Source organism: Pagrus major, chromosome 4 (assembly GCF_040436345.1).
Source record: "Pagrus major chromosome 4, Pma_NU_1.0".
Lineage (NCBI taxonomy): Eukaryota > Metazoa > Chordata > Actinopteri > Spariformes > Sparidae > Pagrus > Pagrus major.
In genome coordinates this window covers 34,705,890-34,723,707 of record NC_133218.1, presented here as the reverse complement: position 1 = coordinate 34,723,707, position 17,818 = coordinate 34,705,890, and the positions used below count along the sequence as shown (strand labels likewise).

General features: G+C 43.5%; 1 protein-coding gene across 1 annotated transcript in view; it reads left to right on the top strand.

Annotated features, from left to right (window-relative positions):
- Positions 1-4,856: 4,856 nt before the first annotated feature.
- The window catches only part of nkd1 (NKD inhibitor of WNT signaling pathway 1), a 34,647-nt gene continuing 21,685 nt past the window's right edge, over positions 4,857-17,818 (top strand). The window contains exons 1-3 of the mRNA XM_073463815.1: positions 4,857-4,983; positions 5,143-5,175; positions 5,398-5,537. Coding sequence (XP_073319916.1) covers positions 4,959-4,983; positions 5,143-5,175; positions 5,398-5,537 — 198 coding nt within the window. The 5' untranslated portion in view covers positions 4,857-4,958. The remainder of the gene's footprint in view (positions 4,984-5,142; positions 5,176-5,397; positions 5,538-17,818) is intronic.

The following is a 17,818-nucleotide window of genomic DNA, read 5'->3' as shown; positions in this document are numbered from 1 at the left end:
AGTACAGAAGCAGAAAGTATTGATTATACCGGCCTAAATTTGGAGAGGTTTTGACGTCGGAAAAATTACCAGTCATTCAGCGGCGCGCCTAGAAGTCTGCACGTGTGTGTGTGTGTGTGTGTGTGTGTTTATTTTCGCTCATCAGTTGCTCTTTTCAGTTTTTACTGTCGACACATTTTTGCAGAAAGGAAATGTCAGTGGGCTTAAGGCCCTTTTTTGTGTTTTATCTTAAATTCCTTTTCAGATGAAAAGGAATCTTTAAGTGGGATGGTAAAGATTCCCCTATCTCACACTACAAACCAATAATATAAAATATGGGCTCAGATGCCCTGGATATCTGAGGAAGTTCAAATGCGGAAGATGTTTTTATTTATTTTTTTTTAACTCTGATGTTCGTAGTCTCACCACTTTCACTGTAATTTGTGCAGCCTGATGATTTTTGTTGCTAATACGACCGAAAACATTAACACCAAAACAAGCTTTGTAGATGTCACTGTTGCTCTAACTCTGCACGTACACTTCTTGAGCGTTTGTTTGATTAATTATGCACTTAATTTTCTTGAAACTCACAACCTGTAAGTTAGAATTTTTTTTTACCTTTAATTGATGTTGTTGATAACGACGTCTAAAGTGTTAGCATTAGCAGCGGTTGCAATCGGCTTCGACGCCGACTTCCACTCCGCTCCAAAGGGAAAATATTGTGAATCCAGGTTATCTCCATCACTTCCACTTTGCAGAATGCCAAACGCATGCCCGGCTGTCTTTCCCTCCCTGCAGACCCCTTCGCCTGACACATCACACGCTGGGCCACCACAATGGGTTGAGTCACCGCCGCTGCAAGAATCAACACTGTACTTCAGTCTCGATTGTCTTCTGCCCTTTACAACATCTATGCCCTTTTGTTCCTCAAGATAAAGGCAACAGTCACATGTTTGAGCTTTAAGCGCCCAGCAGCTGCTCTTCTCTCCCTCTATATGCTTCACATCCCCCTCCTCACCACCAGGCAGCATTCCCTCCGGTGGGCTCTCCAGGCGTCAGGCCTCTAACATTGTTACAAGGACATAAACACGGACAAACCATTAGATCCCCCTGAATCTGGCTGTCTGAATGCCCCCCATTATGCCTGTTTCCAGGGAGAAGGCCGAGTTTTATGGTGGAATGAGCCGGGGTTGGCCACCAAGGTAGGAGCTCCCCCAGGTCAATAAATACCTACATCAATCAGGCAGGTGCCTAAAGAATTTAGCTTTTGTTCTATGAAGCTTCTCCACCATAAAAGAAAAAAAAACACAACAGATATCAGGAGACAGACTTCCAACGGATTTGACAAATGCCTCAATAACAGCCAAATATTTACTTCATTTATTCTCTGATTTGATGATGTGTCAAGCTAAAAGGGCCGCGTCCCACGGTAATGGGGATTGATTGGAGGTTTGGGGGTTCACGGCCATGAGATGGAACTCCGGCTTTAAACCCCCGCCACCTCCTCTCTCGCAGGCATCAAAGGCGAAGCTTGGAAATAGGGCCCGCAAAGCCATCTCTCCGTTGGCCTCTTCAAAGGACAGGAAGTGTGTCAGAGGGACAGGCCTTCTTTCCCAGCAAATTCAGGCGAGTTGCTATAATAACAAGCTCATCTGTGTGTCTGTGGCAGACTAGTTCAAAGGGGAGCCTGATTCCTCTTGGTACAACATGTGATGATAGAGTCAGGATGCGGAAACCACTGTTTAGTACGAAATGCAACTGGAGGGCTGCATTAGAGGCATGTGTCCAGTGGTTAGTCACATCCTTAAAGATGTGAAAATCCTTCCCAGAAAATCGAGGACGGATTACATTTTTGATCTTGACTTTGCCAGAAATCACCCCAACTCTGTTATATTTGCATATGTCCCCTTTGGCTATTAGCTGCTTAACTACGTGCAGGAGTTCATAGGACCTCTACCGCAGGTCGATGGTTTCAGCTTCAGGCTATGCCGCAACTTAAGTTCGCTGCTTCAAAAGTGTAACTTCATGTGGGGCCACGGCGACTACAGTTATCACATCGGGGCAACTATAAGTGTATCTGGTCAACATGGGCTACTTTTGTGTTCTTTTAACAAACTTCTGATGCGGGTAGAGATTGCTGATGGTAAAGATAACAGTAATGAAGTTGCACACATCTCACGCTGAGGCTCTGACGCTGAGGCTGTACTTTACTGTACTTCCATACAGAAAAAGATCTGGCATGTGTTGTGAGGCCTGTGGGAGAAGAAATCATGAATGGCCAAACTCACTACTAGAGTAATCTCTACAAACAAACGTCTGCATACAATTGTACAGGCAAGTAACAAGGTTTTGGTATTAGAAGCATTCTGATTTCCAGTTGTAGTCCAAAGTAGTACCAGTAGTGGAAGTACTGACAAATTATGTTTGAGCTGAGTTTGGTTGCATGTAGGTAAACAGTCTGTGTGGAGAGCAAAAGAGACGGAAAGCATTGGCTGAAATGTAATCAACCCGTTGGCTATCATCTGACTATGATTTAACTTTTTGTAGTTTAAGAAAAACAAACCCAAACAAATAAACCCTGGCTTCACCCTCATTCCATTCTTGAGTCTAAAGTTGCTAACTTGTCTGCACACAATAGTTGTGTCTCAATTTGGGGGCCACATTTACCAAGGTCCCTTGTTTTGTTAACATTTGTATCGTTAGCTATTCGAGTGGCTTGAAACCCAAGACTTGCAAATTTAAAAGTGCGTCCACCATAGTTGCTTTCTGGACAAACAAATCCAACCGTCACCAGTGACCAGTGCATCTCGGGATAGGGTAGACCACTCAGGATCCGACGGTTGCATCCGTCACGGCACGGGAAAGGAAGGCCGCATTCCTCGGCTGCATTTGAAGGAGCCTTCGAAATGAGACGGCCTTGTCACGCTGCTTGGTCTTCAGCTACAGCCTTTGAATATGGAAAATTGCTGGTGCACATGGTAGATAGACAGATAGGTACTGGAGGCTAACGGATGCAGATAGGGAAAACCAGACCTATAAACTTAAACACAGCCTCGGCTGTAGAGGCCCATGATAATTTAGAGGCCATACCACCCAACCACACGGAAGCCAATCTACGAAAACGGTGATATATTTTGCGATCCAAGCAGCGCTGGTTCATTTGCTTTTTACAGATGTTGAAAGATTTGTCCTCAGATTCTCCTCCCCCCTAAGATTTTAATCTGCTGTTTTTAGATTCAAAAGCAAAAAATGCACCATGACACAGAAATGTCAAGAGAAGAGCTTGGCTCTAAAATTAGACATGGCTTCCGAAAAACACTGTGTTATTTTCTCTCTCTCGTTTTAAAAAAAAAATGTGATTGATAACACTGAAAAGCACAAGCTTTTTTAAGGCAGCACTACCCACCTGCACCAGCTGACAGCGCTCAGAAAACCTTTCTTGATATAAATGTCCTGTTTGTGAAGATGCACTTCTCTTGTTTCTAGTTCACAGAAATACTTTTTTCAAATGCATTTTTATTTATTTTTTCTCCAAATCATGGCATGAATTTTCTCTTTGAGGTTTTTCTCTGCATTTCAGTGGAAAAAAGGGGACGAATGCTAATCCGGGATCATTCAGCAGTCACACTCATGTTTGGAGCAATGCATAGGTGACGATTAAACATTGATGCGGTGTCTCTTAAGAAGTTCTGGACCTTTTATCAATGCTTTCTCCCAGAGAATGATGCCATACAGTGTGTATATGTACGACTGTCACACTGAGCCTGGCAGGACACGTGGCACAGTGGCTTCTGTCTTTTATTATATTACTGAAGACTTCAAAAGAATCTTAGCCGGCTTTCATCTGCTGCCTCAGTCCAACGAGACTGTGATTTCTAAACCTTATCCTCATGTCGCAGACCCCCAAACAGACAGACGCAGGCTGACCGCAGAACCCAAAATACGATATGATTTTTGTCCCGTGGAAGCCTGTCTTCAGTGCATTCACGCCGGTGTGGTTTATCACGAAAACTTTCATCTTAAAAGGTCAAGAGAGGAGCCAAAGAGAGATTGAATCGTCTGCTGGTCCGTCCACTGAGGAATCATCATCTCTGCTACACTGAGACACACTTTTACAAAACTTCCTATGTTTCTGTGACGTTTATGACATTTTGCTCTTAAATCAGATGTTTCAAACTACATGGTGTGGCTTGAAATCATCTGAGCTGATGATGTGACCCCTGCAGGAACCTCTGGAGGAGCCAGGATCTTAATTTTTGGGGAACAAATGACAGTGTTTGTGCTTTTAAAGCCACTTGCCTGCAGTCTGGGCTGAGGTGTAAATCCTGATCTTCCGGCGCTTGAAACGAAGGTTTACTTGACGCCTCTTCTGCTCTTTGAAGAGTGACGAGAGAGGAGGGGGAGCTGAGCAAAGTCTCACCGGAAGTTGCTACTTTATATTTCACAATAAAAGCACACAATTGACTCGGAATGGGCTAGTTTGGGATTGTTTCTGTTTCTTGTTTCATCAGATCGTTGGACTAAACTACTGAAAGTTAAAATGCACAATTTCTTACATTTAAAGCGTAAAGAATAATCTTAGTGTACAGTGATATTTCTGGTTTCATGTATTACGCACGCACAATGCTCGACTAATACAGTAAATTATATAAAATCATTTACTGTTGCTGCAGTTGACCACATGGCACCTGCATTTTCGTCAACGCGTCTCATCCATTGCGCGTCTTATTCTGAAGGCGCGCACAGGAAGTCGCGCACCGTCCTGTGTGCTGTGAGCGGCGGCGGCGCTCCGGATCAGACGCTCGCTGGTTCCCCTCCACTCACACGGTCCGGTACTGAGCGCAGTGTGTCTGCTCTCGGTCTCCACGGACGCTCCTCTCTTGTCTTGGATATCGCAGCTCTGCTTTCTGTCCGGTCTCTTTCTTTTGGGATTATATTTTCTTCTGATGGTTTTTCAACTCCAACTCGATGCATAGAAAATGGGTAAACTGCACTCGAAACATGGTAAGCTTTGTTTTTTTTTTTTTTATTCCTGAGAGAAATCACAGCTCCTCTTCTCCTCCTGCTGCTTCTCCTCCTGCTGCTGCTGCTGCTGCGATACTTTCGAGTAACACTGTTCATTGTCTTCTGACTTTCTTTCTTTCTTTCTTTCTTTCTCTCAAGCCGCAATTTGTAAACCGAGGGAGAGCCCAGAAGGTAAGCGCGCCTCTTTTTCATATCTTATATATATTTTTTATTTAATAAAGTCTCCACATATTTTGGGGATCAGTTTGTGAACAGTTACAGCGCCAGAGTCCGACTCTGTGAAGATGGAAAACATGAGTGTAGCATGAGGACATGTAGTTTGTGCCTGCTAATGATAATAATAATAATACATATAATATATATACATAATAATGCCCCCCTTCTTTGTTCCAGGCGACAGTTTTGTAGTCAATGCCTGTTTGGCCAGAAAGGGAATCGACGACTGGCTCGTGAAGCAGAAATACTACTGCACGAGCTCTCGCCTCGAGCAACGGGACTGTCACCACAAGAATAACTGCGGTCTGACTGCACGGGTGAGTACGAGGCTACCCACGAGGCTCACGTATTTATAGGTGGAAGTAGAGAGCCTATTAGAAAGTGTTCTCCATGTGCGTGTGTCTCATCATTTGTTTGGTTTGTCTTAGTTTTACATGCATTTGGTCTCCAGTTTAAAGGAGCATTATGTAGTTTTTGGGAAGAGACTGAAAGATCTTCATCGACAGTTTTTTTTTTACGCCCAAACAAACTTAGTAAAAACAAAAAAACTTTAATAAAATTAATAAAGGAACTGACTTTAAAGGATAAACTTTGTCGATATGTGGCGGACCCTGCCACCGTTCTACCTTTAAACAGTGTTCTGGGGACCTTTTCTTCCTCTGAGAACTGCATGTTTATTCAGTTATGGAACAAAACACAGATTTCTGAGTTTGAATTTCTTCCCTAAAACTACGTAGTGCCCCTTTAAGTCCGTCCTTAATGCAGCGCAAACTTTCTCAAAGCTTTTGTTTATGGACAAACTTTTGAGGTGGTAGCGAGGGCAGGAATCTCCTCATGTCGGCCGCTCGTATGTGTTAAATGTGAAGCAGTATAATCTATGTACACAAAGCTGGCACTCTTGAAGTGAACGACGCAACATCTCAGTTTTATGTCTGCTCCAGTCTTTGTCTTTCCGTTTACTGTTTCACGCTGACAAAATGAAACCATGGGTTTATAACAGTCCTTTGGTAGAACCCTCTCATCTGCTCATGTAGGCAACAAATGTTGGTATCAGCCTATGTGCTGATCTTCTTTAAAGGTAACAATAGATCAAGCCTGAGTTGAAAGCATTTCAGTGTGACAGTCTGCTGACAAGTGTGCATTGTAAAAGGCTGGGGAGAAATGTTGGAGGTCATGCTTGTTTTGTATTTTGGCATTGCCGTAAACACTGTGCTGTTGTTGTCAAGTGAGGAAATCCTTTGGAATTGCTTCAGAGGAGCCTTAAGCCTCTTTGGTTAGCGATGCCTTCCTCAAAGGCAGCATGTTTGAGGAATCCATCAAGACAAAAGGGAAATCAGTTCCTCCGCCCACGATCCAGACACCTTGAACAGAAAATGCATCTATCTGTTAAAGGCAGCCTGGGATCCAGGATCTCCTGCATTGTAACACAGTGGAGGACCAACTGTAATACTCTGTTGTGATGTTGTGAGGCATGGTTTCTCTTTACTACACTTGACAGCTCCTTTTAAGTTGCTCGCAGTTTTCAAGAATCGTATCATCGTTTGCATGTTGCTGCTCTGCAAAATAAGCAATTCTCATTTCTTTCATGACCATAAAACCTTTTTGCTTTTACAGCATGCAGCAGTTCTGCTGTAAAAGGTCACGGTATAGCATGCATTTAAACTGATTATCATGCAAGTAAGACAACTGCACACGTTGTGTTGGGTTCTTGAAGAAAAGTGAGCTGCTGGTAAGAGGATTTATCAGCATGTCGGTGAGGAGAAAGCAAACACCAGACTTGAGGAAGTCTCGGGCAACTGAAATATTTCCTGATTCCCGCCAAAAATCCAGTCTAAAGTCCACCATTGTTTTGTGGTGTGCAGCAAGGTGTTTTTGGTAGTCACGGTGCTGCATTGTGGGATAGTGAGGAGAGGCGTAGTGGTCCTTTTTACAAATGCTGCATTCGGAGGTAACATGCAAGCAATCAAGTGTGGTACGAGACATCGGGGTGTTGAGTACAGCTTTACATGATACACACATGATCCTGATGTGTGCCCAAAACTGTGGTGAGCTTCTTCATATTCGAGCTTGAAAGTTAACTGATTTATTTTGGGCAGATTCCGATCACGCCGATGTTACGAACTTCAAAAATTCCGATATTGGTTTATTGGCCGATTTACACACATTTTTTTGCAATGATCATTCAAATGTGGTTCTCAAAAACATGTAACAGAGGCAGGATATTTTACAATTTAACAATCAACTTTATCGTCTTAAATGTCACCAGTGCACTAAAACAGTCAACTTGCTGGGGATGTATTAATTATAAGTTATCCCGGACATCTTTTTCTGCATATGAGTTTTCATATCGTTGCATATAATAATAAGATCCCGCTCACTGCAGGCTTTGTGCCCGCGGGCCGTTTTTTGAGGATCGGCTCCACGAGAAACACCTGAAACTATGTTTATTTTCTCGAGCATGTCGACGCTGCTGCAGCAAAAAAAGCCACGCCGCTTTACATGGTTGCGTATGTTGAGTGGGGCTCATATGGTTGTGGGAGCATTTAAAACCCCGTTATTACGATGCAATTACCAGATATTATTACCACACAAACAAATATACATTTCTTTGTTCCTGGAAACATGTTCTTCTGTTCCCCAATAACAGTAATGTGTGAAGTGTCGGCCCAGGATGGAAGAGGAGCCCCCCGCTGAAAGGGTTGGATGTTTTTTGAAAAATTAAGAGTTAGTGGAGCTCAGTTTGTATAAATAATTCAAGCGTCTGTGCCTAATGGCTTTCACAGCTCAGAGGGAAAAATGAGCAGAAGAAGAAAGGTGTTTCCACCATCAATATTTATTTGAGTGCCTTTCCCTTTTTGTTTTCGTGATTATAAAGTGAATTAAAGATCTTTAACGCTTAATTTTTAAGTTTAAACCAGCTGTTTGCTTCTTGTCGTTCGGGTAGTGTCGAGGTGTCAAATAAGGACGTCACAAAGCGTCAGTTCTTGCGCAGGCTGCCCACGTGGTTGATTTGATGATCATCTGTGTTGCTAGTTGGAGACTTTCTGTGTTTTTGTACCCGCACAAATCTTCACTGCACCTTAAATAAATGTTCTCATCAATAAGATATGAGTTTCTGAGTTTAGAGCTGAAATACCAAACGCAACAAATTCGGTAACTGTCCGTAGCTTTTCTGAAGTTAAAAAACCAGCAACTTTAGTTTATACAGAGATCTTTTTTTTTACATTTGTCTTACCAAATATTAGGATTTCAACATTTATATATGTTTGAACAGTGCAGGCAAATGTTTTATTTGCTGCTTTTGTTCCCATGGAAGACGTGTTATTAGGTCCCAAAGCTTCCGGAGCATTTATGGATTTAAATTCCATGTGTGAAAATCATTTTAACTTCAGAAGACATACTTTTAAAATAATAAATCATCTCAAACCTTGAATTATGAACCATTCTTTAGCCCTCTGCGACACATGCTTTAGCGGTATTAGAAGTCTTAACGCTTTTGTGAGAAGTTTCAAAGCTCGACCCTGCTGTGCGCGCAGATAAAAACAGAAGCTAACCTCTGAGGTGAGAGAATGTGAATGAAACTCTCTTAGCTTTAAAAGCTGTCTATATTGTATAGAGTACCTGGTGAGACAGTTATTTATAGACGCTGTTCTTTGAACCCCCCCTCCCAGCTGAAGCAGGGTCCAGCAGAATGTGGGTCGGGTGTCAACAGTAGGGAGTCCACGCTTGGAATTCTTTTGATCCGATCTTTTCCAAACCATATTCCCTGTAGGAAAACAATGCCGGTTTCATATAGGTCATTGCTTGGAGGAGCTGTCTTCATCAATGGTTTAAGGACTGAGATTGGAGGGTGCACGGATAGATTGAGACCCCACCTGAAGGCTTAATGATGTTTCCATGCAGACTCTCTCCCACCCATTCATGAGTTTGTTTGCCAGCCAGACAGACAGACAGACAGTGAGTGAGTGGTGCAGGCAGGTGGATCTCTGGGGTTCTCAACAGATGAGGGTCCGGGTCATGTGAGCCTCGGCACACTCTCTCCCCTGCGTACAGCGCGGTGTCTTCACCTGCCCATCAATTTGATGTGTTGTGTGCACCCTGTAGAATTATGTCGCCGACACAGACACGGATAGGGCGGGAGGTTTTTATAACTCAGGACTTGGAAGTTCAAATTTCTGGTGGTTAGTTTATTAGGTTGCTTCTCTTGGCGTTAGATGAAAGAAAAGCCTGTCATGTAGGAAGAAATAACAAATATTAATGTTTTTTCCTCCTAGAGTTACCCCCTTCCTATTCTTAAAGTCCCCCTCCCCCCTCTCCTGGTTCTCCCCTCCTAGCCTCCATCTGTTTCTTGAGTTTACCCTGTGGCCCTGTGTTGGTTGTGGCTGATGAAACGAGACTGCATTTGAAGTAGGCCATGCGGGGAGGTGTTTGTAGTGAAACTGATGGCTCCTCCTCCTTCGCCGTGAAGCCCTACCCTCTGCGGAGCAAAAAAAAAGCCACCTCCAGTCCTCCCGAGCTCTCACCGTTTCCAAAGCTTATATATTTTTTTCAAACTGAGTTTTCCGTCAGCTTGTGTGCAGTCGTAGACAAAAAGGAAAAGGTACATCTGACGACAGAATGCAATTCAAAAAGTGAATCACAGTGAAACTTCTGCCCCCAACCCCCTTGTCTCTCAGTCGGTTGCCAGCACTTTGATTTTTTTTTAAAGTAGAAAGGTCTTTTTGGAAGTAGGCCTAAAGCTTTTAAACGCGTTCCCTCAGCCTCAGAGTCTGATAAAAGACATGGCAGGTTTTTGCGCCCCCTTCGTCTTTCGCTTCTGCTGTTGTGCTTTTTCTCTCCTTGTCGTTCTCACAAAGCGAGGGCCCTTGTCTCGAAAGCTGAAAGCACCTTTCAAATGCAGACTCCTCTTCCTCTTTCTCTCCTTCTTTCTGTCGTCCCCCTGCGCGTTTTCTTTTCCCACCGGCTGGCCTGTTGTGCGTGCTGTGTGTGTGACGTATGCCCCTCTCCCACCGGGCTCTACCCCCTCTGTGCTCCCAAGGGACCAGGGGCCTGTTGTTGCTCTTTGAAGAGGCTGGGAGAAAAAGTTTGGAGCCACACTCTAAAGAGAAGAAAAGCCTTTAGCCTTTGGGGAGGAGGGGTAGCACCTGGCCATAGAGGGGCTCTGTGAATTTTTTTAAAATTTTCCCATGAGAAGATGGGGTGGAAGTCTTGGCGGCTGACGTCAGCGTAGCTGGGGGACTGGTAGGTTTCGAGGACGTGCAGGTGGCTTTAATGTCACATCCGGCATCGTATGTCACATAGATTACTCAAAGCTTGCAGGAGTTTCTGCTGTGTGACAAAGCGGAGCGGATAACTCTCGGCTGCTGCGAATGAAGCCTTCTGGAGAGGATTTCTGTGAAAGAATGATAGTGGTTTAGAGTAAGGTAAAGCTCCAGTGGCATGTAGACATTTGATCAGGTTTATCCACCTTTCTCTTTTTTGGCACTTAAGCATCTCATATCTCTCTTTGTCTGAATTACCGGATGTAGACTGGAGGTATAAGCCTGCCATTGGCGGTATATTTCAATGACGATATTCTTCTCCCCATCCGCTTTCTGTGTGTTTGCATTTTTAAAATCCTCGTCTCTACGGGAGCTAGCAACCTACATGCTGAAAATGGCAAATTACCCACCCACACCCTAACCTGGTCACTAACTGTATTAATGTAGACAAACTAGCAGTTGTTACCTTTTTTTTTGTGGGGATTTTGGCAAGTTACCCCCTCAACACTATTTTCAGGGGCATCATCACTGCATCCTGAGTTTTGTGCTGCCGAGGACTGTTGTGGAGTGATTTTTGATGCCGATGCGGATATTAGGGAGTAAAAAATGTTGATGTTGAAACACATGCACTTTTGCAATGATACCTCAAATGTGATTATTAAACCCTTGTAACAAAAGCTTGTAATGGACGCAGGATGCTTTACAGTTTAGCAACAAACTTTATGCTGAAAATGACACTAAAGTGCTGTGAAACAACAAACTTCTTCTTATTAATCTCTAAAAAAAAATGCAATATCTGTGCATATTGGATAACATTCATGCCGATACGATATATCGTTGATTGGCTAATATTGGCCAATAATATCTGCCAACTTCTATATTGGCTGAAGACAATTGTGATCTGGGGATGGGAATCACAGAGCAACTCAAGATACGATTCATGATACATTGCCCACGATAACGATAGTATCACTCTACAGCGATTCTGCAATAATCGATACATTGCGAGGCAATCATCTAATGATACATCACAATATCTATCCAGTGCCTCTTTATCACACACACCCTCTCCATGTTTCCATGTGCCATCATTCAATGTGTGGCATGTTTTTGGCGCCAGCGTATCAATAATCGCATCTCAAGAGGAAGTACCACGATATATTTTGGATATATTTTTGGATATTATGAATAAATTATGAATAAATGCAGTATTGAATGTGTGTTGTCTAGTTGCAGAGGTCTCTTCCTGGTAATACTTAGGATCACAACATGTTTAAAGTTTTTTAAAAGCAAAGATAAACTGCCACTCGTCCGTGTCATTATGACTAAAAACCATTTATTTGGCATCTTAATAGGATGAGAGAAATGGTGCTCACGCATGTGCAAATGTGTTCATGCGTGTGCATGTGGGTGTGCAGTGTGTCTGGAGTCAGCTGTACGGATGCACTCCAGAGATCAAAGGCTTCTGGGGGAATGTGCTCTAAATCTCAGGGGATTAGCAGCTGAGATTGTGCTTTGTTTCCCCAAATATATGCTCAGTTTGGAGCGACGGATAGCTGTTGATCAAAGTGTCTCTCACCACCCTTTTCACAGTTGCATTTAGGCTGGAGGGTTTCCTTCCACACTTGAGGGTGGCATTTATTTTCACCATTCTGAGAAATGGTTAGTTTTTTAGGATGTTGGGCTGTTTACTTTGTCTTTGTTTTGTAACTGGCCTCACATTGAAACGGCTTCCCATTGATTAGCATGTGCTTAGCGTGTAGTATGAATGGTGTGATACTCTGAGCAGATAATCCATCTAGAAATAGAGTTAATTTAACTGACATCATCATCTTTGCCGTAATGCTTACATATCTCCAACCTTTTGATGTGTGTGCCTTAGACATGCTAATGCCTTCTGAAAAAGCTTCAGGAAAGTGTTCCTTTCCCCCTTTTTCACTTGAAAATATCAAGTTGGAAAGGAGAGCAATTAATTGGCTGATAGATAATGGCTGGTTTTCATGCACTCAATATGGTAGATCAAAGACTCCTACAACTAGGCATGTACATTTCATATAATTCCTCTGATAGATTAATCTTGATTTCGATGAAAGGCAGCACTTCAAGAAATACAAATATGAGAAAGACCATGTGTTAGCGTTTTTTTATTACAGCAAATTACATGGAGGGGAAGATCAGTCCAGTAGCATAGTGATATTTCCTATTATTACATAATCGTCACATTCACTGTAGGCATTTAGACTTGAAGCACAGGTGTATCTAGCAGTGTCGGTTTCATTGAGTGTTCCAGTAAGCCGCCGGTCTGTACTTCGAACTGTATTTCTACAGTCCTATAAGTCGTGTGTGTCTGTACCCCCAGAATAAAAGTTCTGAACATGTGTTATAGATGGGGACTGACAGGCCCGTGTGTGGGTCTGCGAGGAAACTCTAGGTGACTCGGGCTCCTGTGGCGGTGCTGAGCTCCTCTGAGCTTTCTGTGGAAGCTCAGTGCCCATTTTAATCACCCACTTAAAAGGCTCTGCTGAAGTGGGTGTTTAAGTGTTTAAACCCTGAATAATTCTCTCTTGTTTGTTTATCAGGTTCCCCTGCGGGTTGCGCTCTGGCCCGTGCAGTAAGCGCTGAATAATTTGACTGAGCACTCAAAGTGGCTCTCAGATAGGGTGTGATCAACATCTGCATAAAGCTGCTATCAAGCTCTCACGAGAGTGCGTACATTGGAGGGAATCGTGCGTGCACACTTATGTAATATACATACTCGCAGTACCCATTTGTTTACCCTAATATGTGAATCCATTTATCACTGCTAACAGACGCACAGTCCCAGCGTGATGCCCTTCCACTTGTTTTTCTTGCGAACTGGTCGAAGGGAAACGCCACTGATGGACTCCACAGCTTCTCATTGGCCGTGCGGTTGTATTTATTCTCCCTGTGTTTGAGAGCTTTTTGTGACCAGGGCTCTTAGGCCACCTGAGGTAGAGGGAATGGAGGAAGTGGATTTGGGTAAACAGAGTTGGGAGAGCATTGTGCCTCCCACAGATGGGAGGCTCCAGGGCTCTTCGGCTCTTCCTGTGGCGCCAGGGCTGGAGGAGGTCTGGATTGTCTGTTAGGGGATGTTTTTGGTGGAAGGAAAGCTAAACAGAGGAGGGGCCCTGCTGAAAGGAAAGCTGTCCTCCCCTGGTGTGTTTATGCTCCACAGGTGCCACAACCTAAAGAGGACCTCACCCTGTAGACTCTCAATGAAGCAGGCCGACCCTGCGCTCCCCCAAAGGGGCCATTTGCCCTGTCCGTCAAACCCACCACTTCCCCCCCAACCCGATTTCTTGCTCAAGTTTGAAAAACTGCATGCGTGGATGAAGGCTTCTGTAAGTCTTTAGTGGATACCTTCAGCATATGCTTGTATTTTCTAGATTCCTGTGTTTCAGCATACAATCTTTACCTTACAAGACAGCCGGATTCACATGAGAACGTGATCATGCAACATTCGAATTGATCTTGCCAGACTTCAGGCTTTGCGTTTGTTGCTGATCATAGAGGTTAAACCAATGAGCATCCTGTGAGAAACTACAGGCAGCTACAGGTGTGGTTTAGACATGATGACCAGCGAGAGAAGCGACTGTTCATTGGAAAATATCTGTGATAATGTTGCTATTGCATCAGTTATTGGAGAGTTTATTTCAGTGAAAGATGAGCAAGGAACAGCACTGAAGGCTTTTCTCCATGGAAACAATGTTTTCTTCTCTCGGCTGGCTTCGGTAGGAGTTTGATTTATCAACTGGCTCTGCTCGTGGCAGCTCTCTCCCATTATTGATCTCATTGGTTGGAGTTGATCGATGGTAATCGAGAGATGGTTTGTCAAATCACCTGCCAAGTATCTTTCAAAAGCGCCTGCCCTTTTCCCTTAAATCTCTCCTCTCCATACAGTGAACTAAACGTTGCGTAAGCTTTTGTTTTATTTGGAAGCACAAACAAGATGTCAAATTTGATGCCTTTGTCTTTGAGGGAGGGAGTCTTTGTCTGGTATTTACTTTTCCACTATTCACAGTGCTTCTCCCTGTATGTTGATGATGTGATTATTTCACCCTATATTTAAGACAGATTCTGTGGAGCTGTGAAACCACCAGCCTGCTGATTGAATTCAGGGGTTAAGACTTTAGCCTTTTGATAAATTGTTTCCTTGTTCCTTGTTTCTTCTGTCTCTGCGTGCGCTGTACGTTAATGTGTGTATGAGCATCGGCTCTCGAATTTGGTAGCAGTTTGCAGCTGAGTAACCGACTCCGCTGCAAGTTCATTTTGGTGAGCAGTGACACAAGCCACTAATTCCAGTCAGCTATGAATAGAAACCTGCGCCTGGCACCAGCATACTTGTATATAGTAGTTGAAGTGTCTATTTCTGCTGCTGTGTTTACTTGCAAAGTTGAAACACTCTCTGTAATTACAGAAATTTTAGGTCCACAGTTAAAAGGTCAGATGTGAGGGATGTTTGGAGGTAGTGGCTTGTGGCTGGCAGGATGTCTGCTCCAAACATGCTGTGCGTGTGCCTGTGTGTTTCAATCGTGTGTGTGTGTGAGTGAGTTTGTGGACATTTGTGTGCATAGGCAGAGAGGAAGAACGGCCACCTTGGTGTTGAGGTCAGTTCCATCTGGCTAACATGCACACATCAGAGGTCTTCATAACTGCCACCTACCACATGGAGCTCCGCTGTTGATTGCAGTGACGAGGTTCAGTAGCTGGCTGCGAGCGAAATAAGATGGGCTGGTTCTGTCATTTGGAAGAATTATGGAGGTCTGATTATAAAGATTAGCTTTTATGACATCTCCTCATCCACAGTTTGCTTCTGTTCCATTGTTTACCGTAGCTGGATCGCATCCAGACTGCAGAATTTTCACTCACAATGCAAACCTGACAACTTACAGGACTGGTTCGGTGGATCGGATAGTATTACAAGATAAAACCATCGTCTATTTTCTGCATTCCAGCTTTTAATCTAACATGTCCCGACTAGAACAGATGATACAAAACACATTAAAGAGAAGACTTTGATTGCAAACTGAGATACCCTTTATTAGAAAACATTACCAGCATGAGGGCTTGTCTGATAAAAACCACTAACACCCACTCAAATCTGGCTTTTGTCTCCAAAGGGAAATGGTTCAATACAATGACTCTGCAGTGGTCACAGGTCATTTTCAGCTCCAGTTCTGATCTGCAGTGGTGAAAACACAACATGGGTGGACACGCTAATCGTTGCCCCTTTTCTGGCATAACGCTATGACGAGTGTTGAAGTTAAGGACGCTGCTGCGCAAAGATTTTTCCATCTGTCGGCGTTGAGTTTGAAAGAGACTGAAGTAAAAGATGTAAAAAAGTAAACACCTTAACGTTGTCACCGGCCTCCATGCTGCTTCCTATTGTTCCCTGTTTTCCAGTGTTTGTGGCGTCGTGACACAACAGGAAAAAAAAAACAGAAAGGGAAAGGAGTCAGTCGCCTATTTTTAGCGGGTCTAACCCTGCCTATGTTTAAAACACTTGCATGTACGTGCTAATTTTGGTATGAAGGTGGTGAAAGTCCACTGTCTTCTCTTAACACACAAGTGAGCAACAATTTTCAGCGACTGAAACCTTTTGAATGTTTAAGATACACCTGGAAACATGAAGCATCCATTGTCTCAGCCTATTTCGGAGTTAGATGGTGTAGCTGCTGACATGACAAGCGACTGAAGTCTTTCTTCTTTTTATGGATGTGGTTAAAGGTTGAAGTGGCTGTCACGTTCCCTCTGCCCTCGAGGTAGACTTCCTGACTAAAAACTTTGTTCCTCCTGCACTTTGCAACACTTGAGACTGGCGTCTGAAGCCACCCAGACGACTGAAGGACTGTCTCTCCCTCAAAGAGCGCTTTGACTTAATACCACGACCCTCTACACACAGTGAAGCACATTCACTGTTTAACACAGCACACATGAAGGCAGGCATGTTGCCAGCCAGTTGTCTTAAATCTATAATCCATCCTATTTTTGCAGTAATGATTGACACGCATGCACACACTCTGTAAGCCCACGTCGCATCGGCAGCACCGCTCTACCCTCTCTGCCAAGGAAGTTAAAGGCTCCAGAGCAAACTCATTTCCTTCATGAAGGGTGAGATATCCTATTGCTGTACTAACCACACAAGCTTTTGGAGATGAGGTGTGTCATTTTCATAAGACTCCCTCTCTTCTCCTTCTCCTTCTCCCCCTCTCTCTTTTTCTCATTCTCTGGACCTGAGCTCTCCTCTGAATTCAGAGGGCCATAATGTTGTGATTTGTTACTCTTGGCAGGCGGAGACCACCTGTAAATCAAGGCCAAGCGACAGGCTGTCTCCATTCCCTTCCAAACCGTAGCTTCCTCTTGGGAATGCAAGGTCCCAAAGTGGAGTTCATTGGCTGCTGGAGAATGTACGTTTAAGGATTCACCTCGAGCTCAGATTCCCCCGTTAACTCTCTGACTCCCAGGGAAACTTGAGGATAAAAACAGAAGTGGCTTTGCTTGCACCGTCTGCTCAAATATTACCTTAACGCGAAGTGTGTGACTTTTTACGAGCATCGTTGCATAGGTTACATTAGTCGAATTGATTCTGAAGATCAGTAGTGTCGACGTTGAGGTTGTTTAAAACGATTCGGTCTCGCTAATTATACATCTGATGGTGTCAAAAGTACCAAAGCTATACAAAAAACCCCCCAAAAAAACAGATCTCCTATCAGATTTTCAACCCTTAATAATATCTTCACAGATACTAACATGATTGCAAATGTCTTGGTTTTGTTCCGTGACTTTTTTGGTGATATTGAAAGAGGTATTGGTCGTTTTTTTGTAATAAGAAGTTTAAAATTCTGGTATTGTGACAACATAAGTCCACAGCTACAGAGCCTGAAAACTATAGCTATCTGCTGGCACTCATACCTGTTTTGTTCATCAGCTGTACCGATAACTGTTTCATTTTTACAAACAAGTTTAAGGGAAAGTAAGAGTACAGTCGTGGGTTGAGGCCCCGATGTTTTTCTCCTGTGTGGAAAACGAAAGCACTCTCAGCAATCGCTGTCTCTAAATTGCTGTAGGCCGGATCATGCAGTTCGACTCTTGATCTTGACACCTTGTATCCTCTCCCTCTCTCCCCTGTCTCTGCTGAGATAAAGGTCTGATAAACAGTGTGATAAATGTTAATTGCCGTGGTGGTTATGTATTTTTTCAAAAGCTAATAAAGGCTGTTACCTTGAGTTACAGGTAGGGTTTCGTGCCTGAGGCGGCTGGATGAGTTGTAAAAGCTTATCTTTGCAGGTGTAAAAGTTTTGTAAATGGGTCATTAA